We start from the raw sequence: 22,636 nt of genomic DNA on the forward strand, positions 1-22,636 counted from the left end.
TAAACCTTAAAATCTAACAAATAAAACCCAAAAATTTGACAAAATCCGACCAAACAGAAGCCGCTTGAGGCCGGAAAAAGCTTCATGGCCGCTAACAGCCTCGGGCAGCTGTTGAGGCCGAGAACGGCCTTGGGCAATCGCGGGGATGCCCGTTTCAGCCTCCTCAAAGCTTTCCAAAGCCGATTGGCCTCATTCCAGCTGCAAGAGGCCTTTTTGGGCCTTTTTCAGCCGGCGTGGCCAGATCCGACCTCATCGCAACTCCAAGAAGGCGGATTTTGTAATGGAAATGGTGGGGCAGAAGAGATATTATGAAGAAGAGGAGGAAAAGGAGAGACAAAAAAAAAAAAAGAGCGGGAGAAAAAGAGAAAAAAATATTGTATTTGGTTTTTCAAATGAATGCTAAAGGTCAATGATACCCTTTCTAAAAGGTTGAAATACAAAATAACCTACCTCAGCTGTTAGTTTTAACGGCATTGTTTATAACTTTATATTACAGAAATTCAGAAAATGTCGCGTATACTTTTTATCATCTCCTTCTTTTAGGGTCTCATGTAATTTTCGTTAAATTTATTTCGGCCAAGTAGCTCCGAGTTTATAAAGATAAAGGTGTAGTGAATAGTGAAACAGCGCGGCTTGTATAACATTTTAGCCGCCATTGATAAAATACAAGTGTGCTTCTTAAGGACTTAGGGTTAGGGTTACAAACACACGCACGAGCTCCCTCTTTTGCATTGGGGGTACCTCCACTTTCCCTCCCTTCGGTAGTAATTTATCGTTTTTTAGGGTTTTCTGTGGTTGCTAATTACGTTTTTCCTTTTAAAAACTATTATATTTTGTAATTCGCACATACTCACTCTTTCGTGTATGATAGTGGAAACTATGTGGTTGATTGATTTGGTTAGGGTTTGGTTAGATTGACGTGGTATTTGATTTTGGTTGCTGAATTGACGGGTTGATTTTGGTTGCTGAATTTTTATGCATAAAAGTTAAAAAGTTAAAGTTAATAGCTCTGTTTTATTTGTATGTGTAAACTTATACATGTATTTATACAATAGTGGTAGAATGACAATCTTTTAAAGATTGAATCATTTGATTCATTATTTCAAATTTGATACCTATTACCAGCGAAATATGACTTTGTCGGACGAAGAAATCAAAAGGCTTTTCAGAATCAGGAAGACGGTGATGCAGATGCTGAGGGATCGGAATTATTTTGTTGGAGACTTTGAGATTAACATGACCAAAGAACAGTTCCTCTCGAAATATGGTGAGAACATGAAAAGGGAGGACCTCGTTATCAATAAAGCAATGCGAAACAATAGCGGTGATCAGGTATACATTTAAATGTTTGCGAATGTATTGTATTTTTCATGGCCATTTTGACTTTATACTGCTCTTCTGTTGTTTGTTTTTTGGTTGTTATTCAAATTTCCATAGCTAAGTTGATTGTATGTTTCTCTTCAATTTTGCTCTCCTAGGTCAATTTGTTTCTAGTCAAGTTTTAAAGATATGTGACTGCATCTACTTCGTAGTCATGGTACCCATGCTTTGTTATCTGCTTTTCTTTTTGTTTTATCCTCATTGGTTTTCCTTGTGTACCAGATTTATGTTTTCTTTCCTGACGAACAAAAAGTTGGGGTTAAGACAATGAAGACTTATACCAATCGTATGAAATCAGAGAACGTTTTCAGAGCAATATTGGTGGTTCAACAGAACTTGACTCCCTTTGCACGGACATGTATAAATGAGATCTCTTCAAAATTCCACTTGGAAGTTTTCCAGGTAAAATTAGTTGCTTCTGCGTGATTTGGCTAGCGGTGTTCATCTGATGAATCAATTTTTCATAGGATTATTTGTATATTTGTGGCCCTCTGGATGTGGTACTTAAAGATTTCTGCAGAAAATAATGTTTTTATCATTTACTTGACTGAAGACTTTGGTTTATTCCATGGATGATCAATAGTAGTAAATCATGGGATTTTTCAATATCTGTGATCCATCCTTTGAACTACATAAGAGTTCAAATGGATTTATGCTTAGGCATCAATTGGATTCCAAAATGTTGCTTTTGATAAAGCACCTGTGAATTACACAAAAAGGTTTTCTCATATCTTTCTTTCTTTTTTTCTTTTTTTTGATAATTTTCAAGAGTGATTTTACACAAAGGTTTTCTCATATTTCTTTTTTTGGTCTTCAGTTGTGGTAAGGGTAATGCATTATTTTCTGAACTTGTGAAGGATGATGTTAATTTTATTTTATTTTAATTTTGCTGCTCAATTTTTAAAGGAGGCAGAGCTTTTAGTCAACATCAAAGAACATGTTCTTGTTCCTGAGCATCAGGTGCTTACTAATGAAGAGAAGAAGACGTTGCTGAAGAGGTACACAGTGAAGGAAACACAGGTAAGTTTTGAGAATCTGGATATCTTCTTTTTGTTAAAACTGCACTTTGTTTGATCTATGGTGTCATTATTACTAATTTGCTCATAGGAAGTTCACATCAACTGATGTGAAACTACAAACTAATCATAATTCTGCTGCATTAGTACCTGAAAGTTTCTAGAAACTGCCTCACTCTGACAGGTTGCAGTGTCTTGTTAGTAAAAATGGTCGCACTTTATTTCTGGTTGAACCCCTTTTATTTTTACCATGGACTCTCGCTTTGATTCCTTTATTATATTAGCAACCAAGAATGGGGATGGATTTATTTTGAAGAGCTGATGGAGATAGTTGTTAAAATTTGTTCTTATAGGTGGTTCACTGATGCAGCAGTTAAAAGGAACTAAGCCTAATTTTAAATAAACATTTTCTTTGCCCTAAAGCTACTTAAGCTTAATGTTTTGACTTATGATATGATTTGTTATTGAGTTTGTAATTTATTAAGCTCATTGACTTTTTGGTACCAACAATGTTTTGGTAAAACTACAAATTTTGCGTTTTTTTTAAAGAACTTTCTATATGTATGCTAATGAGAAACTGTCTTGATTTGTATCTACTTTAAGTTTTGGGGGCTAAATCCACTAAGATGTATATGATACTTTACTAGTTCCCAAAAAATAAAAATAATAGTTTTATGTCAATGACTTGGTTAATGATCTATTATTAATTTACTCTTGAGAGTCATGAACCCCACCTGCATAGTAGTTTTACCTTTTGGCTTATATATCTTGTTGAGTTCTCTTTGTTGGGAGCATCTTAAATTTAAATCCTGCTTAATGTGTTCTTAATTGTGTGAACTACTATAATGAGCTATTGTTACTTGAGGTCCAGGTGTCAAATTTTGTAGTATATGCATTTTATACAGACAGCTCAGTTTGGTTTTATTTATTGCTGATATTCTACTGTTCCTATTTTCTGGGGGTGGTTGGAGCTCAGTTGCCTCGCATTCAAGTGAGTGATCCAATTGCAAGATATTATGGACTGAAGCGTGGACAAGTTGTGAAGATTATCCGGCCAAGTGAGACTGCTGGTCGTTATATCACCTATCGATATGTTGTATAAATATTAGTTTAATAGGTTTAGTAACTACTTAAATTTAGCATCAAATACCAGGCTTATACCGAAGTGCTTTTATCATGGCTTGGCTTGTCTCAAAATGCAATGCAAAACTGTTAAGAGTTTTGGACCTTAAGACAACTTGTGATATTGGTTTGAACAGCATTCATTTGTGCGATCAGTGAAATCTCATGTTGGTAGAAAGGAAATGGCAATTACGGTTGTGGAGATGTTTTCCTTTGGATAATTGAATAGCTTGAATGTTATATTGAAGTATTGTGGTGCCTCCATTAATTGTTACAAGTTGTGGCAGGTTGAGTTAAAATTTTGAACTTTTTATTATTAGCAGTATAACTAACTTGACCAAAAGACCATGTTTCCCCATGAAAAATTGATGTGGGTTGTATAAGACTACTCTATCTTCCTGCTTTAACAATGTTTGATCTTTGTTGTATTTGGACTGCCTTTTTAACTAGTTACCTAATGTTAAATGTTCACATTCAAAAAGTAATTACTATCGGAGAGCAATGTTTTAAGACCCGGCCCGATCGGTTTAGCTAGGACTTGGAAGCTTCACCTGGTCGAGTTTACATTTTTCCTATTTACCCAAAACTCTAGAATTTGGGAGGATGATTGGCGAACAATTAAAGGTCGGGATGTTGGGGCTTTTGAAGAGAAAGTGCCAGTGAGTGTAGTGATGGTGACGGGATTGATTTCTGGTGAGTAAATAGATCGGAAATCGAACAGAACTGGCAACAACAACAATTGGCTTTTGTCGGCGATTGGTGAGGTTAACGGGGGTGGGTGAGGTGGGTTTTGGTCGAGAGGAAAAGGGAAGTAATTTTGGGGTGATGGGGAGGGTCACCGATGCTAGTGTCGGTGAGATCTGACCTAGAATGCCAACGTTGGTGTCGGTGAGATTTGGCTAAAATTGAACCTATTTCGGCCAGATCTTGGGTATGTTTCAAGGGGAATGGGCTCAAGGGACGATTGGAGTTGCATTTGGAGTGTCACTGCTGTCAACCGTCGTCGACCGATTTGTGTTTGGGGTGTGTTTGCTAAATTTTAAACTATAGAGACTTAACTGTAATTTTTAGGGGTGTAGTTGCTGAATTTTAAATTTTGTTGTCATCTGCAGTCAAACTAGTTAAACCGGTCAATTCGAGACTCGACAACTTTGTCGGGTTTCACCCCAGGTTGAGTCTTAAAACATTGTTGGAGAGTGACAGAATGAGGTGATTTTCTTTGTTCTCAATAAATACTAGTTGATTTCTCCTGTGTAGCACCTATCCAAATAGGTCCACATTCTACTTCCAGATGTGCAATATACCAGTCATCTAGACAATAAAAAGCAATTGAAGAAACTTCAGTTCTTGGCAACCAAACAGATATTATAATACCGGAGTTCTATTGAATACCAAGTGAGAGAGGGTGTCTACAGCAAACAGACTATTTATACAGACATGATCAACCAGCAATCATAATACATTAAAAAAAGAAAAGATCAAGAGGGGACAACCATCAATAAATCCTCCAACAACATTATTTCTTGGCTACGGTTGTATAATTATTTCATTAGTACACCAAGTCTTCAATTTTAGGAGCAAACATAAAAGCAAATAGAGGACTCAGTTGTTGAGACCCATTAAGCACTTTCAACAGTCAGATGGTAGCAACTGCGGTCGTCTTTTTTCCATGGACATTATGAGATCAATCTGTAGCAACAGCAACAGCACCAAACTAGTTACGGTTTTTGCACTTCTCCATTGCCCTTGGAGCTGCAAGCAGCAGATGCAGAAACATATGTGTCAGTCATTTTGTCCCCTGAAATAGATTTTAACTATGCAACCAGATACCACAGTCAGATGGATACATGGTAGAATTTTATTGGTTTAGAATTACCAATGATAGGATAATAAATTAAATGAGAAATTGAATTCCATACCTAAACCAATAGCTTCTGAACTCTTCATTATCCTAAGCCTCTTGCAAGAGTTGGTGAACATTCTGCAGCGCCAAACAGTAAATGTTAGGAAGGCTCCATCACCGACCGATAACGCAGAGATATCATTCAAGTTAAGAAATGAGGAATTGATCTACTTGGACGATATGTTTTCTTTGCCTCTAAATCTATAATGTCCCAGTTCCTAAAACCTGAAATAACTTGGGCAGTGATTCACCCAACCTAGAATGCTCCAGCAATTTGACCAAATATCTATAAAGATTATAGGTTGAGAAAACACTTACTCCCAGGGAACATCACCAACTAACATCCAGTCACCATCCTTATCTTCATAGGTGAGCACATATTCAGAACCGTGGAGAAGATCCATTAATCTACTCTCACTCAATCCATCTCGGCTGGGAATATTATGAGAGCCACACTGACCTGAACCAGACATTTTATAAACAGAATTAACTTCTCTCCACAAAAGATGCTAGTATTTATCATTAAGAGAGAGATTTGGAAGCATGCGTGCAGAGAGAAAAGAGTGGCAATTGCTGGAATGAGTAACAAAGAGGTATTACCGATTGTAAAGCAGCTGAACATCTTCTCTAGAGCTGACGACAGTTCCATATAGCTGCCATAGATTTTGAGGTCAACTTTCCGCAGGTAGGGAGCACCGTCCATACTGACTTTAACATACAAGCATCCCAATCCAAGCTTGGCTTCAGAATCTTCTTCATTTTTTGAAGAATGGGAAGACATTGTGTTCTTCCTGAAAGAGCGAATTGGTGGCCATCCCACAACTTGTGCCCTGTCACACAATACACACATGAAGGATCCAGAGTTTGTTGTGATTTCCTTAGAATAGAATATCAATCAACTTTTTTTTTTTTTCATATCTAATGCAGTTATAAATTGCAAAAACAAATTCAGATACCATTCTCCAGTGGAAATCATAAATACAAAATTTCAAGGCAACAACACCTGGATAATATCTTGAAACTAAATTACAGACATCCTGAAATCTTTGTTTTGGTAATCTCTGTTTGCAACTTTAATATGAAAGACATCCTAAAAGGTGGTATATAGAAGCCAAAACACAGCTATGGGAAGTTCAATTGGAATCATGAGCAACATAAAAGCATGAATCACCAGGATGCTAAAGAAATTAAGAGCGCAGTCAACAACAAAGCCAATAGCATAATTAAAAGCATAGTGAACCACAAAAACCAAGTAGCATAAATTATAAAACCAGAGTAGAGACCGGCTCAGGAGGAACTCTCCTTTAATTGAAAGAAAAGGTTATAAAATTCTATATTTTTCAATAATTATAACAGCGAATATAGAAAAATTAAAAACCACAGACACACACACTCGAATTAAATATTTTTTTTCTTCTCCTTAACAAGATTTTTCTAGTAAACAAAACAAAATCAAAACTCACCAAGTAGACAAACAAGTAAACACAGAAAAACGGTCTAGGAAGACAAATATATATATATTTATATTTACTTTGAAGAAGAAGCAATCCCATGACGCTTCTTGTCCTGCAGCACTACCGGCTTTGGTGACTGAGCAGCAGCCTCTTTCACGACCGGAGTAGCCAAAGGCGAATTGGGAGCGGTGAGAAGCTTGGAACCATTACTGGCAGCAGTTCTTGGAGAATACAAGGCAGGGTCAGATCCAGAGAAAACCCACTTGGCATCAATGGCATCAGAGAAACCCCTTTTAGCTCCTGAACCAACAAAGCTCTTCACTGAAACAACCACAGTGTTGTTCTCACTACTCTCTCTTTCAGGTGACTCTGACCCCGGTAACCCCAGTCTCAACTCCGTTGCTTTCAGGTTTAATCCTGAGTTTTCCATTGAATTCGGAACCTCTGACTCTGCTGATAATCCTATGTAATCATGCTACACTGACATACTTCAACACTACTCAAACAAACATCAAACAAGTCTCTTCAACTTTTAATTGTTTTCTGAAAAAAACAAGATATATCAACGTTCAGTTTATGATTATTAATGATGAAGCAAAGCAGAGAAGCTAGCAAAGCAGAGAAGCTTCTTTAGTCTTTTGGATACTCAATATTTTCTTTCTATATATTTTTCTCACAACTGTAAGTAATTGATAAGTCTCAAACTGAGAAAACGAAATGAAAGGCCTTTTAACAATTTTTTTTTTTTAATTTTTTTAACTCTTTTATTTGGTTACTGACTTGGTTGCTTTTTAAAAAATAAATAATTGATTATTATATTATTATATTATTATATAAAGCTTTCTGTGGGCAACCACTCCGACAAGACACAGAAAGTTCCCGGCAAACTTTCCGATACTGCCCCTTTTATAATCTATTTTCCAAAAAGAAAAATAATTTAAAAAGCTAAAGTGCGCCGAGCATATGATGACATGGACGAGACTGCTAAGATAGCGCAAATACAGTGTTTGAGAGAAAGAAATAAAATAATTCAGGGTGGTAGATAACGAAAGGACGAAATGGAGGCCAAAATTTCTCGGATTTTGAAGAGGGTGGAAGACAGAAAATCACTGCGAAAAAAAATTTTAATGGGATTTTTTGGCGGATTCGCTGTTTGGTTGCTGAGAAAGTGAAAGAAAGCTGACACGAGAGACACTAACAAGAGGAGAAAAGAAAACGGCAGTTTGATTAACTGAAAAGAAATCTTTGTTTCTGAAGACATGAAAGAGAAGTCACTGTTGTTGTTCACTTGGCAGCAAATTTCCAGAAATCCCTTGCATTAATTAACCTCTAACTACATTTTATCAAGTTACAACCATTTTAATGATTGGATTTGGGGTTGATAAACCAGACTTCCATTAACAAGTATAATCAAGGAAGTTTTGAAGTTCAGTGAAATCTTAATTGAAATGAGCAGGTTTGATGGCACAATAATTGCAAATATAATAAAAGTTTGCAGGGTTTAACAGAAGTCCACGCAAAGAGAGGGGTTGGTGGGAGACAAAACGGAGTTATGTTTATATTGATCGAACGCTCCAGGACTTTTTTCACTTTCTATGAATACTAAAATGTTTCTACTTGTACAAATTATTAATATTAAGGAGTTTTTGAACGGAAGGCATATAGTTAATTACTTTGAAATGCAATTAAAGATTTTGAAAAAGAAGAAATGTTTGATGGGACAGCGACAGTGTCACAACTTAAAAGATAGTGGAGAAGCATTGGGCATCTGTGTACTGTCTCTGTTACATGGAGGAGTTTCAATGTGTCAGTTTTAAGCAAAAAAAAAAAAAAAAAAAGTCAGTTTTAAGCAAAAAAAAAAAAAAAAAAACTTCCATTTCATTGCCCAACAATCTCCACACTACCTTCAACTTCACCCCTTTTTCTGTCAGCTTCAAATTTTCAATATAATTTTAAACATTGATGTGGGCTCTCTTTTAACTGATAATTATATGTTGATTTTTTTTTTTTTAAAGATGATAATAAGAAAGGCTTTAGAATTTTTAACTTCAGACTTCATTAATTTCTGCAGTAGGATCGAGATTTGTGTTTGGGCAAAGCTCAATTCCAAATACGAGTGTCATAATCCAATAAATGAGTTATGGTTGGTGGTGGAAGCATTTGTGTTGTGGGTCATCTCTATTCTCTCTGCAATGCAACTTTTTTTTTTAATTGTTACAGTGATTCCCACGTGTTTAACCCAACAAGATAATGGATTAATGCTTTTTTAACCTCCACTAACGTCTCAGGATTCCAATTTCTTTCCTTCAATTTCAATTCCATATTCAAGCAGAGTATCCATTTTACAATAATGGCGGTCGCATTCACACCAAAATTCAATTCTTAGTGAGAGAAATAAAAGTTAGGATGTGTTTGGATTTCATTAATACAAGTTCAAGTTCAAAAAAAGAGGAGGCTTTTCTGGTTTTAGACAAGGACCAAATGAATTAAAAAGCAAACAGGGCATTAGATAATCGTTGGAAAAATCCAACAAGTGAAATGGTAGTCATGATCAGAGGAGAGACTTTCTGGTAAGGTTGAGGAGACAGAATGAATCTTAAAAGCAGCAGCTACTGGTCCCATACCGGATTTGATTAAACAAGAGGAATCTCACTCTCAAATGGACCATCAATCCCACTGGACCGGATGCTACTTCCTCCTCAACTAGTATTTTATGCATGGTTTTTATTTTACTAATTTATTCTCTTTTAACCCTCTGATATGAATTTTCTCTTAAATAATCAAAAGTCAATCTCCAAGGGTTCAAAAAGAGCATATTATTCCATGACATGCCAACAAATTAACAGATTTGAAATGGAATTTAGCCTAAACAACCAGTAACACATGCTCCCTGATCCAAGACGACTTATCACATGTTCAATTAATCGGCGCCTCGGCTTTATTTTTCCAACCTGTTATTATTATAGCAGTGGATCTCAAAAACCTTAAAGACGAAGCCACAGCGAAGTAGTGGCCGAATATCTTTAACATATAAAAGCCTGCAAATTTTATCCTACTGTCAAACCCAATCGCTTCCATTGATGGGTCCCTTTTATAGATGAATTATTGAAGCTGAGAAGAGCCGAATCAACCCACAGAAATGGGTGGAAATTTGACGTTCATCAGTTCCATCAACTTGAAAATTAGCTATTTTTGAAATTACGTACTGACAAATAACCAAACCAACCATCATCTGCCCCCATCTTTTTTGTTGATTACAATAACTTCAGTATATTGCCTTGCAGAGAAACATTTGCTTCTCATCATGGAGAGTTGGGCTCAAAACATAAATAGAATTTTGCTATAGCACCTTTTGAAGGCAATTAATTGTATGTCTCACTTCTGTTCGTAGAAAAGACTCCAGGCTTATGAAAGAAACTTATAATTTAGAATCAAATCAATGCTATTTGTCATTTATTGAAAAGTTGATGATGAAATGGCCTTTATAGAGACAAGAGGCTCCTGGTGTTTTCCCTTTCATAATTCGAAAATATTTTACATTCACGCAACCTTTTTCAGAGTAGAAGAGGAAGAAACAAACAGTTTCGAGTCTTTTTCATGTTACAACTAAATAAGGTTTCAGTCTCTTTTGCTTTTACACGAGTATGGCGTGTACTGTACATAACTAAGTATGAATGTAAAAAGATAATGATGAATTGAAGACCAAAGAAGTCATTTACAGAAATAGATTTATTTAATTTTCCTGAAAAGGGAAGTCTGCTTCAGCACAAGATCAGTTGATTAATTAGGCAAACCCTTTCGGTGGAAGTTATGGTTGGAGATATACATACTTGTGATGTGATGTGATATCAAGTTTACAATTACAAAATTCAATATTCTCATCATAAAATCCACTGAACAAGACTTATAGCAATTAATCACATTGAAGATGGCAGCTTTTTCAAGTGCTTGGCATTGAAAAAAAAATGGTGGGAATTGACTCTGCACACAACCGGTTTTATCAACAAATAAAAAAGCGCAACATTATTTATTTGTCAACTAGAAAATGTAGAATTATTATTCAGTTGAATAGAGTATATGGGTTGGCGAAGATGTGAGGGATTAAAGAAAGTTATGGTTACAGCAGAATAGAATTGTGTTGTTGAATTGGATAAAGAACGGTAGGTGAAGAGCTTCTTCCAGTTGCTATTACAGTGAATGTCATATTGGAGACTTGACCATACCCATCCTGTCAAATGTCAAATATTTATTCAAGTTGTTAAAATTTACTCTCAATTACGTGTTTAACAAGGACAAGATCTGTGTCCAGGAAATAATAATTAATAATTTCAGACCTCAATTTGTATAATCATTGTGGTAATAAACACATACATAAACTCAAAACTACAAATAATGTATCCTTCCCAGTCCCAGTCTATCGTATTGTTGGCTTGCAACACTGGAGTCTCAGACTCAAATGACAAAAAAGATACTCTCTCATCTGTACTCTAATTCATCTTATACATACTGAAAAGTTCTTTAAAATATTGTAAAATTTGTTCTATATTCATAATATTACTCGATTCATAAACCTAATAAGGGGTTGAGGGAAGTGCCGAACTAAACCACTAGTCTTGTGATCGGTAAAACTTTAGCTATCTGGGTGTGTTACCCAAATGATTTACCTAACCCATTAGGTTTATAAGGTATTCAATGAACCCTCATATTAATTAAGGTACAAGTAAGTTGACCTGAATACCCCGATTATGAAAAAAAATAAGTGTCAAACTAAGGTAATATTTGCTTTTTTTTTTTTTTTTTTTTTGGGTAAACCAATAATTACCTATCCCGTAACTCAAATACAAGACTCATGAGTATAACTAATCCAAGGATTTGCCATGTAGCCACAAGGGAGAATCTATTTCTTATTTTCTTTCCAGCTAAATTCAATATGACATAACCCAGCTCAATGCAATTTAGGCTGCCCAATTGAAGTTTTGATCTGTCATCGTTCCAAATACTCTGTATCAGCGACTAACGGACGAGAACATTTAAATCAACAAGTCCTCGCGTGATTCGCCTTTAATTTGAATTCAAATACAACATATCATTATTATTAAATTCCAACCTTTTTCATTCACAAGCCCACAGTGAACCAAAAATGCCCGTTTCACCTTCATCTTTAAAATAAAACAATAATATTATCATGGAAAAAAATAAGTAGTGCATGATGCGCCAATTATGTAATATTATTACATCAATTTGTATTCGTAGCATTACTCTAAAAATTGAATGAGATCTCAGCTGTTTTCCATTCTATCCTCTTTTGCCACAAAGAAAAGTTTTTCACCTTACAAAATAAAGAAAACGAGGGAAATGGTAATATTCTTCTCAAGGTTTTAATTTATGTTGTGGCTGCTTTTAGCAGATCTTCCCATGATGTTAATTTCTCCCGTGGTTTGTTCCTCAAACTCCCAAGCCTCCTCTCCACGGAATTAATCTTTTCCCAACTGCTGTATGGTATAGGTATAACATCTCTACGATCCAGTAACTGCAGGAGTCCCTCTCTTCCAGGTTTCGGCAAACTGGATATGGATGATAACATTCCTTTTTCAAGATCTTCTGATATGCTAGCTACCTATCATTTCAGTAATTCAATCATAAAACTGGTCAACGCTACATGTAAACTAACACAAAAGTTAACTCTAGCATAGATTGCTTGCAGTGAGATATTCAAACATAACTACTAATGAAGGTATTCTTCTCTTAAAGCACACAACTTTTTGTCAAGGAGATGCGAGACTTACAGTTTCCTCGGCACAGTAGAGGTTTGTAGCAATAATCCCAGTTGGTCCTCTCTTCAACCACCCACAAACATACAAGCCATTTTCAATCAGTGTAGGATCTCCTGAATTATCACTTAAAACTCGACCTCTGACATTTGGAACCACACCTGAAAAATATGCCATGAAAATTGAGATGGGTTACATAAAAAGTATGCACCACAGACATTCAGAAAAACTCTTGACGATGTTTTTTTTGCAGATGGCTTTGAAGAGTACTTGTAATTCAATGGTCCAATGCAATAAAAAAAAATGTACTTTAAAAACTCAAAAATTCTAGAAACTCCGGAGACACAACAATGCAGCCAAGGCTTCCAACCTGAAAAATCCCAATCATGATTTCCCTCACTGATTCAACTCACAAAACTTTTAGAAAGGATATTACTTAAAGAGTTGAGCAAAAATTAGTTATACATCACAATGTCATTAAGTTTTTTAATCTTTTTTTTTTTTTTTTTTTTTTTTAAATATATCTTGAAATTTAAAATAAATAAGTGATTTTGGATTGAAACTTTGAACTGGTTGGAAGAACTCAATGTATTATAGTTTCTCCAGACGTGAAATGATTTACATGCAATAAGCAGGAAATGATATTAAATTAAAAATACAACAAACCTTTTTTGCTTTTTACCTTTACGATGATCAAAGGGTAGACCATTTACTGGTACTGATTTGTAACCAATGCTCTTTAGCACCATCCTGCCAACAGGAAGGACAATTGCCATCAATACTAAATCACAGTCACTTGAATTCAAGATAGCAAACCGAACAAAACATCTGAAGCAGCCCTTTAGTTCCCCTTCCTCATTAATCGTTCAGTTCCTCATTGATGCAGAGACAAGGATCATGGCATCAACAAAGAAACTTTTTACTTCCAAAATTCAAAAGAATTTGCCTCCCAGGTCAAGATATAGGGCATAGTCCCAACACATTCAAAGAGGTAGATAAATAAAATAAAACAAAATTCACGAATCGTAGCATGAAGGCTCCTATAAAGAGTCAGCTAAAAAACCAAAAACTTGATAGTTGAAATATATACGAATTTTTAAAACTTGCTATCCAGAAAATATTACCTGCAGTCAATATCTTCAAATTCTCCAGTACCCACTGCAACCTGTTTTCCAGGGCCAACACCTACAAATTGATGCTAAATAAGGCAAAGTAATTCCCTGTATTTATATATCAAATCAGAAGTCGAATCATTGCATTTTTATTTTTCTTTACCTTTTAATAAATGTGAAAATCAGAAGAATTTTGTTCTTATTGATTGTGAACAAAATACAACAATATATACACATTCAACAGTCCATATAAGGAAATGAAATAATCTAAACTAGGAAATGGTTGATCTAATTTCCTATTCTAAAGATCTTATTCCCAAAACATATGGTCATATTCCTAAAACATTTGATTTGTACAACTCAACACTCCCCCTCAAGCTAGGGCATATAAATTATATGCATCAAGCTTGTTACAAATAAAGTCAATACGAGGACCCCTAAGTGATTTAGTGAGAATATCTGCTAGCTGATCATTTGAGCTGACATGACTAATGGTGATACAACCAGATAAGATTTTCTTTTTGATAAAATGATAGTCAATCTCTATATGCTTAGTCATTTCGTGAAACACCGGGTTGGAGGCAATATGGAGATCAGTTTGATTATCACAAAATAACTTCATCTTTACTACTTCTGTAAACTTCAATTCTTGGATTAATTGCTTCAACTAAATGAGCTTAGTAGTTGCTAGAGCCATTGCACGGTATTCTGCTTCTGCACTCGATCTGGCAACGACATCTTGCTTCTTACTTTTCCAAGATACAAGGTTTCCTCCTACAAGAATACAAAAACCTGAAGTGGAACGTCTATCAGAAGGAGAACCTGCCCAGTCAGCATCAGAATATCCGACAATCTGTGTATGACCCTTGTTTTCATATAATAGTCCTTTGCCTAGTGTGCCCTTGATATATCTTAAAATCCGAATAACTGCATCCCAATGATTGTCACAGGGAGACTGTAGAAACTGACTAACAACACTGACAGAGATGGAAATATCAGGTCATGTAATGGTGAGATAGTTAAGTTTACCAACCAATCTTCGGTATTTCCCAGCATTTGCAAGAGGCTCCCCCTGTCCAGGTGAGAGCTTTGAATTAGAATCCATAAGAGAGTCTATCGGTCTACAGTCAGACATCTCTGTTTCTTCCAGAATATCCAGTGCATATTTCCTTTGAGAAATAACAATACCTGAGCTAGATTGAGCCACTTCGATACCAAGGAAGTATCTAAGTAATCCCAAATCTTTGGTCTGAAAGTGGTGGAACAAGTGTGTCTTCAACTGTTTAATGACATCATGATCACTTCACGTAATAACAATATCATCGACATAGACAACCAGATATATGCATTGCCTTGATGAGTTATGTTTATAGAAAACAGAGTGATCAGACTCACACCGAATTATCCCAAACTCTTGAATGACATTATTGAATCGTCCAAACCAGGCACGAGGGGACTGTTTTAAACCATACAGAGAGCGACGAAGTTTACATACCAAGGCAGACTCCCCCTGAGCAACAAAGCCAGGTGGTTGCTCCATATAGATTTATTCCTGAAGCTCACCATGAAGAAAGGCATTCTTAATGTCTAATTGGTATAGAGGCCCGCGGCGGAGAGCAGTCATTGATAAAAACAAGCGGACAAAAGGCATCTTAGCCACAGGAGAAAAGGTCTCATAATAATCCAACCCATAAGTCTGAGTATACCATTTTCCAACCAACCGTGCCTTTAGTCGATCAACCTGTCCATCTGGGCCAACCTTGACAGTATAAATCCAACGACAACCAACAGGCGATTGGCCAGGAGGCAAAGGAACTAATTCCCAAGTATTATTATGATGTAAAGTCGTCATCTCTTCAACCATAGCTTGACGCCAGCCGGGATCAGTCAGTGCCTCTCAAACATTAGAAGGAACAGAGACAGAAGAAATGGTTGACACAAAAACATAATATGATGGAGATAAGCGGTGATAACTAAGAAAATTATAGATTGGATGAGGGTTGCAAGTGGACCGCATACCTTTACGAATTGCAATGGGAAATTAGTCTTCAAGAGGTAGGGCTACAGCAGGATAGGAATCTGATGCAGGAGGATCAGGAACAGGAGCCTCAGGAACATCATCAAGAACAGTGTCAGTAGTCGTACTTGGAACAATAGCATCACCCAGAGGAAGAGACTCGCCCATAGGGGTAGGACTTGGAGGAATAGTAACAGACTCTGCAGGATGATCATAAGTAGACTTAATGTAGGGTATAGGAAGGACTGTGGTGATAGAATCACAGGCTGATGCAGGAAAGAAAGGAGAAGACTAAAAAAAGGTGACATCAGCAGATAGAAAGTATTGACGAGTGGATGGAGAATAACACTTATAACCCTTTTGAAGTCTTGAATATCCTAGGAAAATACATTTGGTAGATTTGGCAGACAGTTTGTTGGTACATGGAGAAAGGATATGGACAAAACATGTGCAACCAAAGATACGTGGAGGAAGAGAGTGTAACGGTTGATCAGGGAACAAAGCAGAATGAGGGACCTGGTTTTGTAAGACAGAAGAAGGCATCCTATTAATCAAGAAACAGGTAGTTAACACAGCGTCTACCCAGAACCGGAAAGGAACCTGATTGTGTAAAAGCAGGGTTCGGGCAGTTTCAATCAAATGTCTATTCTTACGCTCAGCAACTCCATTTTGTTGTAGAGTATAAACACAAAAGGATTGATAGAGAATTCCTTAAGATGACATGAATTTGGTAAAAGGAGCAGAAAAATATTCACGAGCATTATCACTCCGAAACACACGAATAACAATATTAAATTGTGTTTTAATTTCAACACAAAAGGATTCAAAGATAGAAAATAATTCGGAACGACTTTTCATTAAAAATAACCAAGTGCAACAAGAATAATCGTCAATAAACGTAACAAAATACTGAAACCCTAAAATGGACGAGACTCGACAAGGACCCCAGACATCGGAATGAACTAACTCCAAAGGGGATGTAACCCGTTTATTGACACGCTTTCGAAACGTCCTACGAGTATCTTTTCCAAGCTGACAGGACTCACAATTTAAAGACGATAAAGTAGATAGACCTGGAACCATCTTCTGAAGCTTTGCTAAACTAGGATGACCCAAACGATTATGAAGGAGAAGAGAAGACTTGGAGACAGTGTAGGCAATAGGGGCAGAAGGTAACTTGAGATGATAGAGGCCCTGTGACTCGTGTCCTACGCCAATCATTCGTCCCGTGCTGCGGTCATGTATAACAACAGAGTCATTAATAAAAGTGATAGAACAATTTAAAGAGCGGGTGAGTTTACTGACAGATAGAAGGTTAAAAGGGCAATGGGGAATATACAAGACATAATCTAAAGGCACGGAGGAGAGTGGTTGTGCACGACCTACTGCTTTTAACAACTACTTTGGTCCCATTAGCTAAGGTAACATGAGACAAAGAGGTAGTATTAATAAGATGAGAAAGCATACGGGGGTTACCAAAGATATGATCCAATGCACCAGAATCAAGAACCCAACACCCTGGAGGAGACTACTGAGTGAGGCAGGCAACTGATTTACCCAACTGAGCGAGGGAAGCAACAGATGAAGAAGACTACTTATTTGCCTGGAACTTGAGATATTCGTCATAATCAGCACCTATAAGTGTCAAGGATGGCCGACTTGGTTCTTCAGAAGATTCAGAATAATGATCAAGATAAGAACATTGGCAACTCGAGGAGGACGCCCATGTAATTTGTAGCATTTCTCCCGTTTATGCCCCCACCTATGACAATAACTACACTTGGGTCGTCCTCCCCTGCCACTACGATGCCCCTTTTCTCCTTTAACAAAAGTTTGAGACTGAGAGGCCATGATAGAAGAATCAACTGGGGAAGATCCAACCATAACACTAGGGGAGGAGACTCGAAGTAATCGAGCAAAAATGTCATCAAGAGAAGGCACAGTAGCACTTGCCAGAATCTAATCTCGTACAGGAGTGAGAGCATGACTAATAGCGGCAAGAGTAAGAACCATAAAGAATTTGTCTCGTTGTGCCAGATCTGCTGCTTCAAACTTGCCAATGGGTAATAACAAATTAAATTCTGCCTTGAGAGAGGCCATCCTGCCAAGAAAGTCAAAGATGCCCATATCTTGCTGTTTGAGATTAACCAAATTGGACACAATAGAATAGAGTCTCTGGATATCATTAGTATAAAGCAATTTGGCATGTCGCCATACATCAAAACAGGTTCGATATATTTTATAAGTAGAATGAAGGTGAGGGTCAGTAGACTGCCATAATAAACCACATACCAAAGCATTTGTCTTCACCCAGGTAGTTTTATCATCCGTGACATCTTCAACTTTAGTGGTCAAGTGATCCTCTAGACCATGTCCCATACACCACAGTTCAACAGAGGCAGCCCATGAGGAATAATTGGAGCTGCCTATTAATTTTTCAGTTGTGATCGGAGGAAAAGACAAAAAAGAAACAGAACCTGATTTGGTGTTGGATCCTACAGGGAGCATGATTGTTTTGTGGGAGAGAAAAAAAAAAACTAAACTGATTCTGGGCAGATCGGAAAAAAAAAAAAGGGAATATTCCGGCGGTAGTGGGCTATTTGCTGCGGCGGTGATGATAATGCAGGTTGGATGGTGGTGGGTGTGCTCGCCAGCGGTGTCTGAGTGCACAGGTGCTGGCGGTGAGACCTCACGCTCGTCGAAGAAAGAGATCGGAGAAGAAGCTGCCGGAAGAAGACCGACGCATGCGATGGCGACCGCCGATGAAAATTTCAGGTTTTGTTGGCGAGGAGAAGACGAACAGGCTGGTGTGGTTAGAAGAGTGATTCAACACCAGAAGGAGAGAGACTGAACTTCGCCAAAAAAAAAAAAAAAAATTCTAGGATTTCTGATTTCTTGGCTCTGATACCATGTGAAAATCAGAAGAATTTTCTTCTTATTGATTGTGAACAAAATACAACAATATATACACATTCAACAATCCATATAAGGAAATGAAATAATCTAAACTAGGAAAGGGTTGATCTAATTTCCTATTCTAAAGATCCTATTCCTAAAACATTTGATTTGTACAACTCAACAATAAACAATGCAATTTTTCATGACACTTGACTAAGCCTGCTCATTACCCATAGCACTTAAAGAAATAGATTGCTTCAAGAATTTAAAGTATGGTCCATGTGACGACTAATCAAATTAGGTTTGCAACTTGCAAGTCATTAACATCCAACAATCTGAGGCGTGAGAAACCAACAAAAGCTACATGAAGACAAATAGACAAACATGTAAAAAATAAAATACCTTTTAAAACCGTTTTCTCAAATGAAATTTTTCATAACACTTGACTAAGCTCCCTCATTACTCATAACACTTAAAAATTAAAAGAAACAGCTTATTTCTTGGATTTAGCCACGTGGTCATTGTGATGATTAATCTACTTTGGTTTGCAACTTGCAATTCATTAGCATCCAACAATCCAAGACATGAGAAACCAACAAAAACTACATGAAGACAAATAGACAAACATGTATAGTAAGAAATACCTTTTAGAACTGTCTTCTCAAAGTGCACACCCGAAACATGGTCACTTCTTTTATCTGATTCAAGAAAACAATCAGGTTTGCGGAAGAAAACAAAGTGAAGTTCACGTTGACCTGAACTGGATTGGGAAGAAGCTGAAGCAGCCGCCTTAGAGAGCAATTCATAAACTCTCCTCTGAATACGACTATTTTTCATCTCTTCCTTTGCGAAAAAACAATATCAAGATACAAAAAACATCAAGAGAGAGAAAATGTGGCAAACCCCAAAATATTTATCACGTCTTCTCCTTCAAGAAAAGCAAATATTTGATGTTCCATGTAAGGAAGGTACACAGAAAATATTAAGAGTTGAAATATACCTCATCTGCTGGGGTTTTGACCAAATCAGCTTCCTTTATGTTAACAAACAAATTTTTAATACCTGCAAGAAGATTGTAATACTTCTCTAAGTTCCATAATTATAAAGGGATTTCATATAACACCAGCCACAATATTCTGAATGCAAATATATACAAATAAAAAAATAAAAAACTAATCGTGTACACAGAAATAGTCAGGATGTAAATAAATCAGATTAATATTAGTGCAAAAGACTGGATGTTAAGAATTACCAAGTACTTCACGGAGCTCTTTAGTGGTACAAGCCGCTTGGACTGGTCCACGTCTGCCAACCAGATAGACTTTCCTGTAATTACACTTATATCAGTAAAGACAGAAGAGAGAGAGAAAGAGAGAGAACTGACAGATTGATCTGCTAGCTTTGAAAATCATGGACAAGAAACCTGATAGAGCTCTCTTCCAGAGCATTCAAAGCATGGCTGGCAATATCAGTCGTTGCCAGTTCTTCAGTTGGTCGTAGGAGGATACGAGCAACATCAAGAGCTACATTTCCCTGGAAAATAAGTGCAAGTCATTCCTACAGGACATATCATAAGTTTGCAGTTTCTAACAAAAGTTGTAGAGCAAATAGAGTGGTAATCTCATGGGATGCATTACGGTGTCATTTTGGTGTTATTACTATATAAGACAATTAATTGCCAATTAATCTACTAGGTCTCTATCCCCAATGGAATAGCTTAATTATTCAGTTTTCTTGCCGTGGAAGCAAGAGGTCTAAGGATCAAAGTCCCTCATAAGGATCCATTTAAATTAATTTTGTACATGGGGAAGGGTTGGCTGGGGTTGAAATGAAAAAAAGTCTATTAGGTCCCCAATAATCATTAAACTAAAAACGCTTACAATTGGACAACTAAAAAGCAAGGTCTGGAAAAGCAGTACATTTAATGTCCTAAGTTACTAGAATGCTGAATCTGTTGGTAAAATTTGAACCTAAGACCTCGCCAACCACACTCCAGCTGAGATCAATCTAATTGGTGTCACACTGTCCTTCCTTTTTCAGTAAAATTTGAACCCGTACTGAGCCATCCACCCCTACACCACTTGACTAAAGTTCAAATGGAACCACAAGTCACCTACATATCAATAATTGTACTTGGCTTTTACAGATACACTCCTTAATAATCAATCTCCTCAACCAACTGCCAATTTCCAAGATGCCTCTTAAATTGGGACCGTGTCTTATTTAATCAAGATTCATAAATGATTTTAGATTCTACAAATTACATACTCTCTGATAGAACGTGTCATTCAAAATGCAAGAACCCAGTAATCAACCTGGTTTCACACTAATCTATAAGAGAATACCTGACCAAGAATCACAGCTGTGTCAGTGCTCTTCAAGTCAGGATTCAGGTTTCTACAATCTGGGTGTCCATTATACCACCAAACAAATTCTCTGGCTGAGTGTATTCCAAATAAATCCTACAACAAATTCAACATAAGAAAATTAGAAACAACCTTAATTTCAACTCCATTTGAAACATTCATAATCGCATGATTTGAAATATTAAACCAACGATTTTGTGCACGACAATATGGATGTTGAGCACCATTATATTAAACAAGCAAGTCTAACAACACTGTGATGGCATTAGATATACATACTTCTCCTGGTATATGGAAAACTCTATCACTTTCAGCGCCGTAAGCAAGCACAACCTGTTCAAATTCCAGCTAAAATCGATAAATTACACTTAAAAGATTCAAAATAAGAAGACTAGAAGAAAAACGCGTTACCAGCGAAACAACATATCTAGGGTAGATATTTTACCACATGGTAGAGCTGACGGAGCTCTGATAGAGAAATGGAGGAACCGAGAGAGACATTCCCAAAAAATGAGCACCGTTCTTGTTGTGCCACTCGAGAAAACTGATTAATCACAATCTGTTGCAATTTTCTGGTAAACTAAGCTCAATTAAGACAATTACACCACACAAAGAAAAATAATTTTAAAAAATGAAAAAAAAAAAAACTCTAGGTATATCACTAACATCTATTGTACCGCAAACACAATCTGATACAAGCTACTGTAACTCAGAATAAATACAAGCAAAATTGAAGTAAATGACCTTTGTTTCCGGATGATCAGGTGCTACACCAGAGCGTACTAATCCAAATGGTGTTGGCAATCGATCAATGATGTCAACTTGCGCTTCCTGGTGCGCCTTTAATGTCTAATATTTTTTTTAAATTCTCATCAATGCATCAATAAATGAAACAAGATTGAAATTTAAAAAAAAAAAAAAAAAAAAAAGGGGGTTCATTTCAGCTACAATACCTTTTCAGCAGTATAGAAGCCAGCTGGTCCGCTGCCAACTATGCAGACTCGTAGGGGATGATTTGAGAGAGTTGCGAAGCTTCTTGACAACAATGTTCTCGCTTGATACATAGCGGGGTTTTTTATTATTATTTTTTTTCAATAATCGTAAAAACAAGAGAGATTTTTGGGAGGTTTTGGGATGATGATTAGGTTTTTGTTAAAGAGTAGAGATTGTTATTGGGAGCATTGATAGTTGACACATTAATTGGGCTATTGAGGCCCAACTTATTAAAATGGGCTGACCTTCCAATAATTTTCCATTTCAGAATATGTACCGAGACATCGAGATTTAAGTGTTCTAGTGTTAATTTCTTTTTATTAAAGAAACGGCATCTGAATAATAATTCTGAGGGGGAAAAAAAATGTTTGCTTCCAAGCATCTAAAAAATAACTTTTTTTAGCAAAATATTTCACTGGACACTTCAAAAATAAATTATTAAATAAAGAATACGAGGATAGTCTTATTATGTATTGTAAATGTTGTGTAGTTCTTTTAGACGATTAGATTCATGTTATCTATCCTCTACACCATGCTGGGATTTGGCAGTTAAGCTCGCCCCATATGTCATCCTCACAGCGGATGACTTCACAAGCAAGCTCAT

General features: G+C 36.6%; 3 protein-coding genes across 5 annotated transcripts; 1 reads left to right on the plus strand and 2 right to left on the minus strand.

Moving 5' to 3' along the window:
- The first annotated feature begins 511 nt into the window (after positions 1-511).
- On the plus strand, positions 512-3,792 carry LOC116130597 (DNA-directed RNA polymerases II and IV subunit 5A). Of its 3 annotated transcripts, none has more exons than XM_031416320.1 (5): positions 512-600; positions 1,126-1,332; positions 1,603-1,782; positions 2,287-2,400; positions 3,373-3,792. In XM_031416320.1, exons 2-5 carry the CDS (start codon positions 1,132-1,134, stop codon positions 3,496-3,498), a joined length of 621 nt encoding a protein of 206 aa, XP_031272180.1. In that variant the 5' UTR covers positions 512-600; positions 1,126-1,131; the 3' UTR covers positions 3,499-3,792. The 3 variants fall into 3 exon arrangements, with proteins under 3 accessions (XP_031272180.1, XP_031272179.1, XP_031272178.1); XM_031416319.1 differs by lacking the exon at positions 512-600 and adding an exon at positions 602-737; XM_031416318.1 differs by lacking the exon at positions 512-600 and adding an exon at positions 608-761.
- A 1,225-nt stretch (positions 3,793-5,017) lies between these two features.
- On the minus strand, positions 5,018-7,613 carry LOC116130634 (auxin-responsive protein IAA27). Its single transcript, XM_031416368.1, has 5 exons — positions 6,953-7,613; positions 6,022-6,251; positions 5,740-5,881; positions 5,438-5,499; positions 5,018-5,270 (listed from the first exon to the last, which is right to left on the minus strand). The coding sequence occupies exons 1-5, from the start codon at positions 7,303-7,305 to the stop codon at positions 5,233-5,235; spliced, it is 825 nt and encodes a 274-aa protein (XP_031272228.1). The 5' UTR covers positions 7,306-7,613; the 3' UTR covers positions 5,018-5,232.
- A 4,592-nt stretch (positions 7,614-12,205) lies between these two features.
- On the minus strand, positions 12,206-22,109 carry LOC116130548 (NADPH:adrenodoxin oxidoreductase, mitochondrial). Its single transcript, XM_031416273.1, has 13 exons — positions 21,993-22,109; positions 21,784-21,888; positions 21,485-21,598; positions 21,319-21,372; positions 21,019-21,135; positions 20,097-20,206; positions 19,926-19,999; positions 19,674-19,735; positions 19,318-19,516; positions 13,771-13,831; positions 13,329-13,396; positions 12,662-12,807; positions 12,206-12,492 (listed from the first exon to the last, which is right to left on the minus strand). Exons 1-13 carry the CDS (start codon positions 22,101-22,103, stop codon positions 12,259-12,261), a joined length of 1,455 nt encoding a protein of 484 aa, XP_031272133.1. The 5' UTR covers positions 22,104-22,109; the 3' UTR covers positions 12,206-12,258.
- Between the last annotated feature and the right edge of the window lie 527 nt (positions 22,110-22,636).

This window comes from Pistacia vera, unplaced genomic scaffold (assembly GCF_008641045.1).
Source record: "Pistacia vera cultivar Batoury unplaced genomic scaffold, PisVer_v2 Contig223, whole genome shotgun sequence".
In the NCBI taxonomy this organism is placed as follows: domain Eukaryota; kingdom Viridiplantae; phylum Streptophyta; class Magnoliopsida; order Sapindales; family Anacardiaceae; genus Pistacia; species Pistacia vera.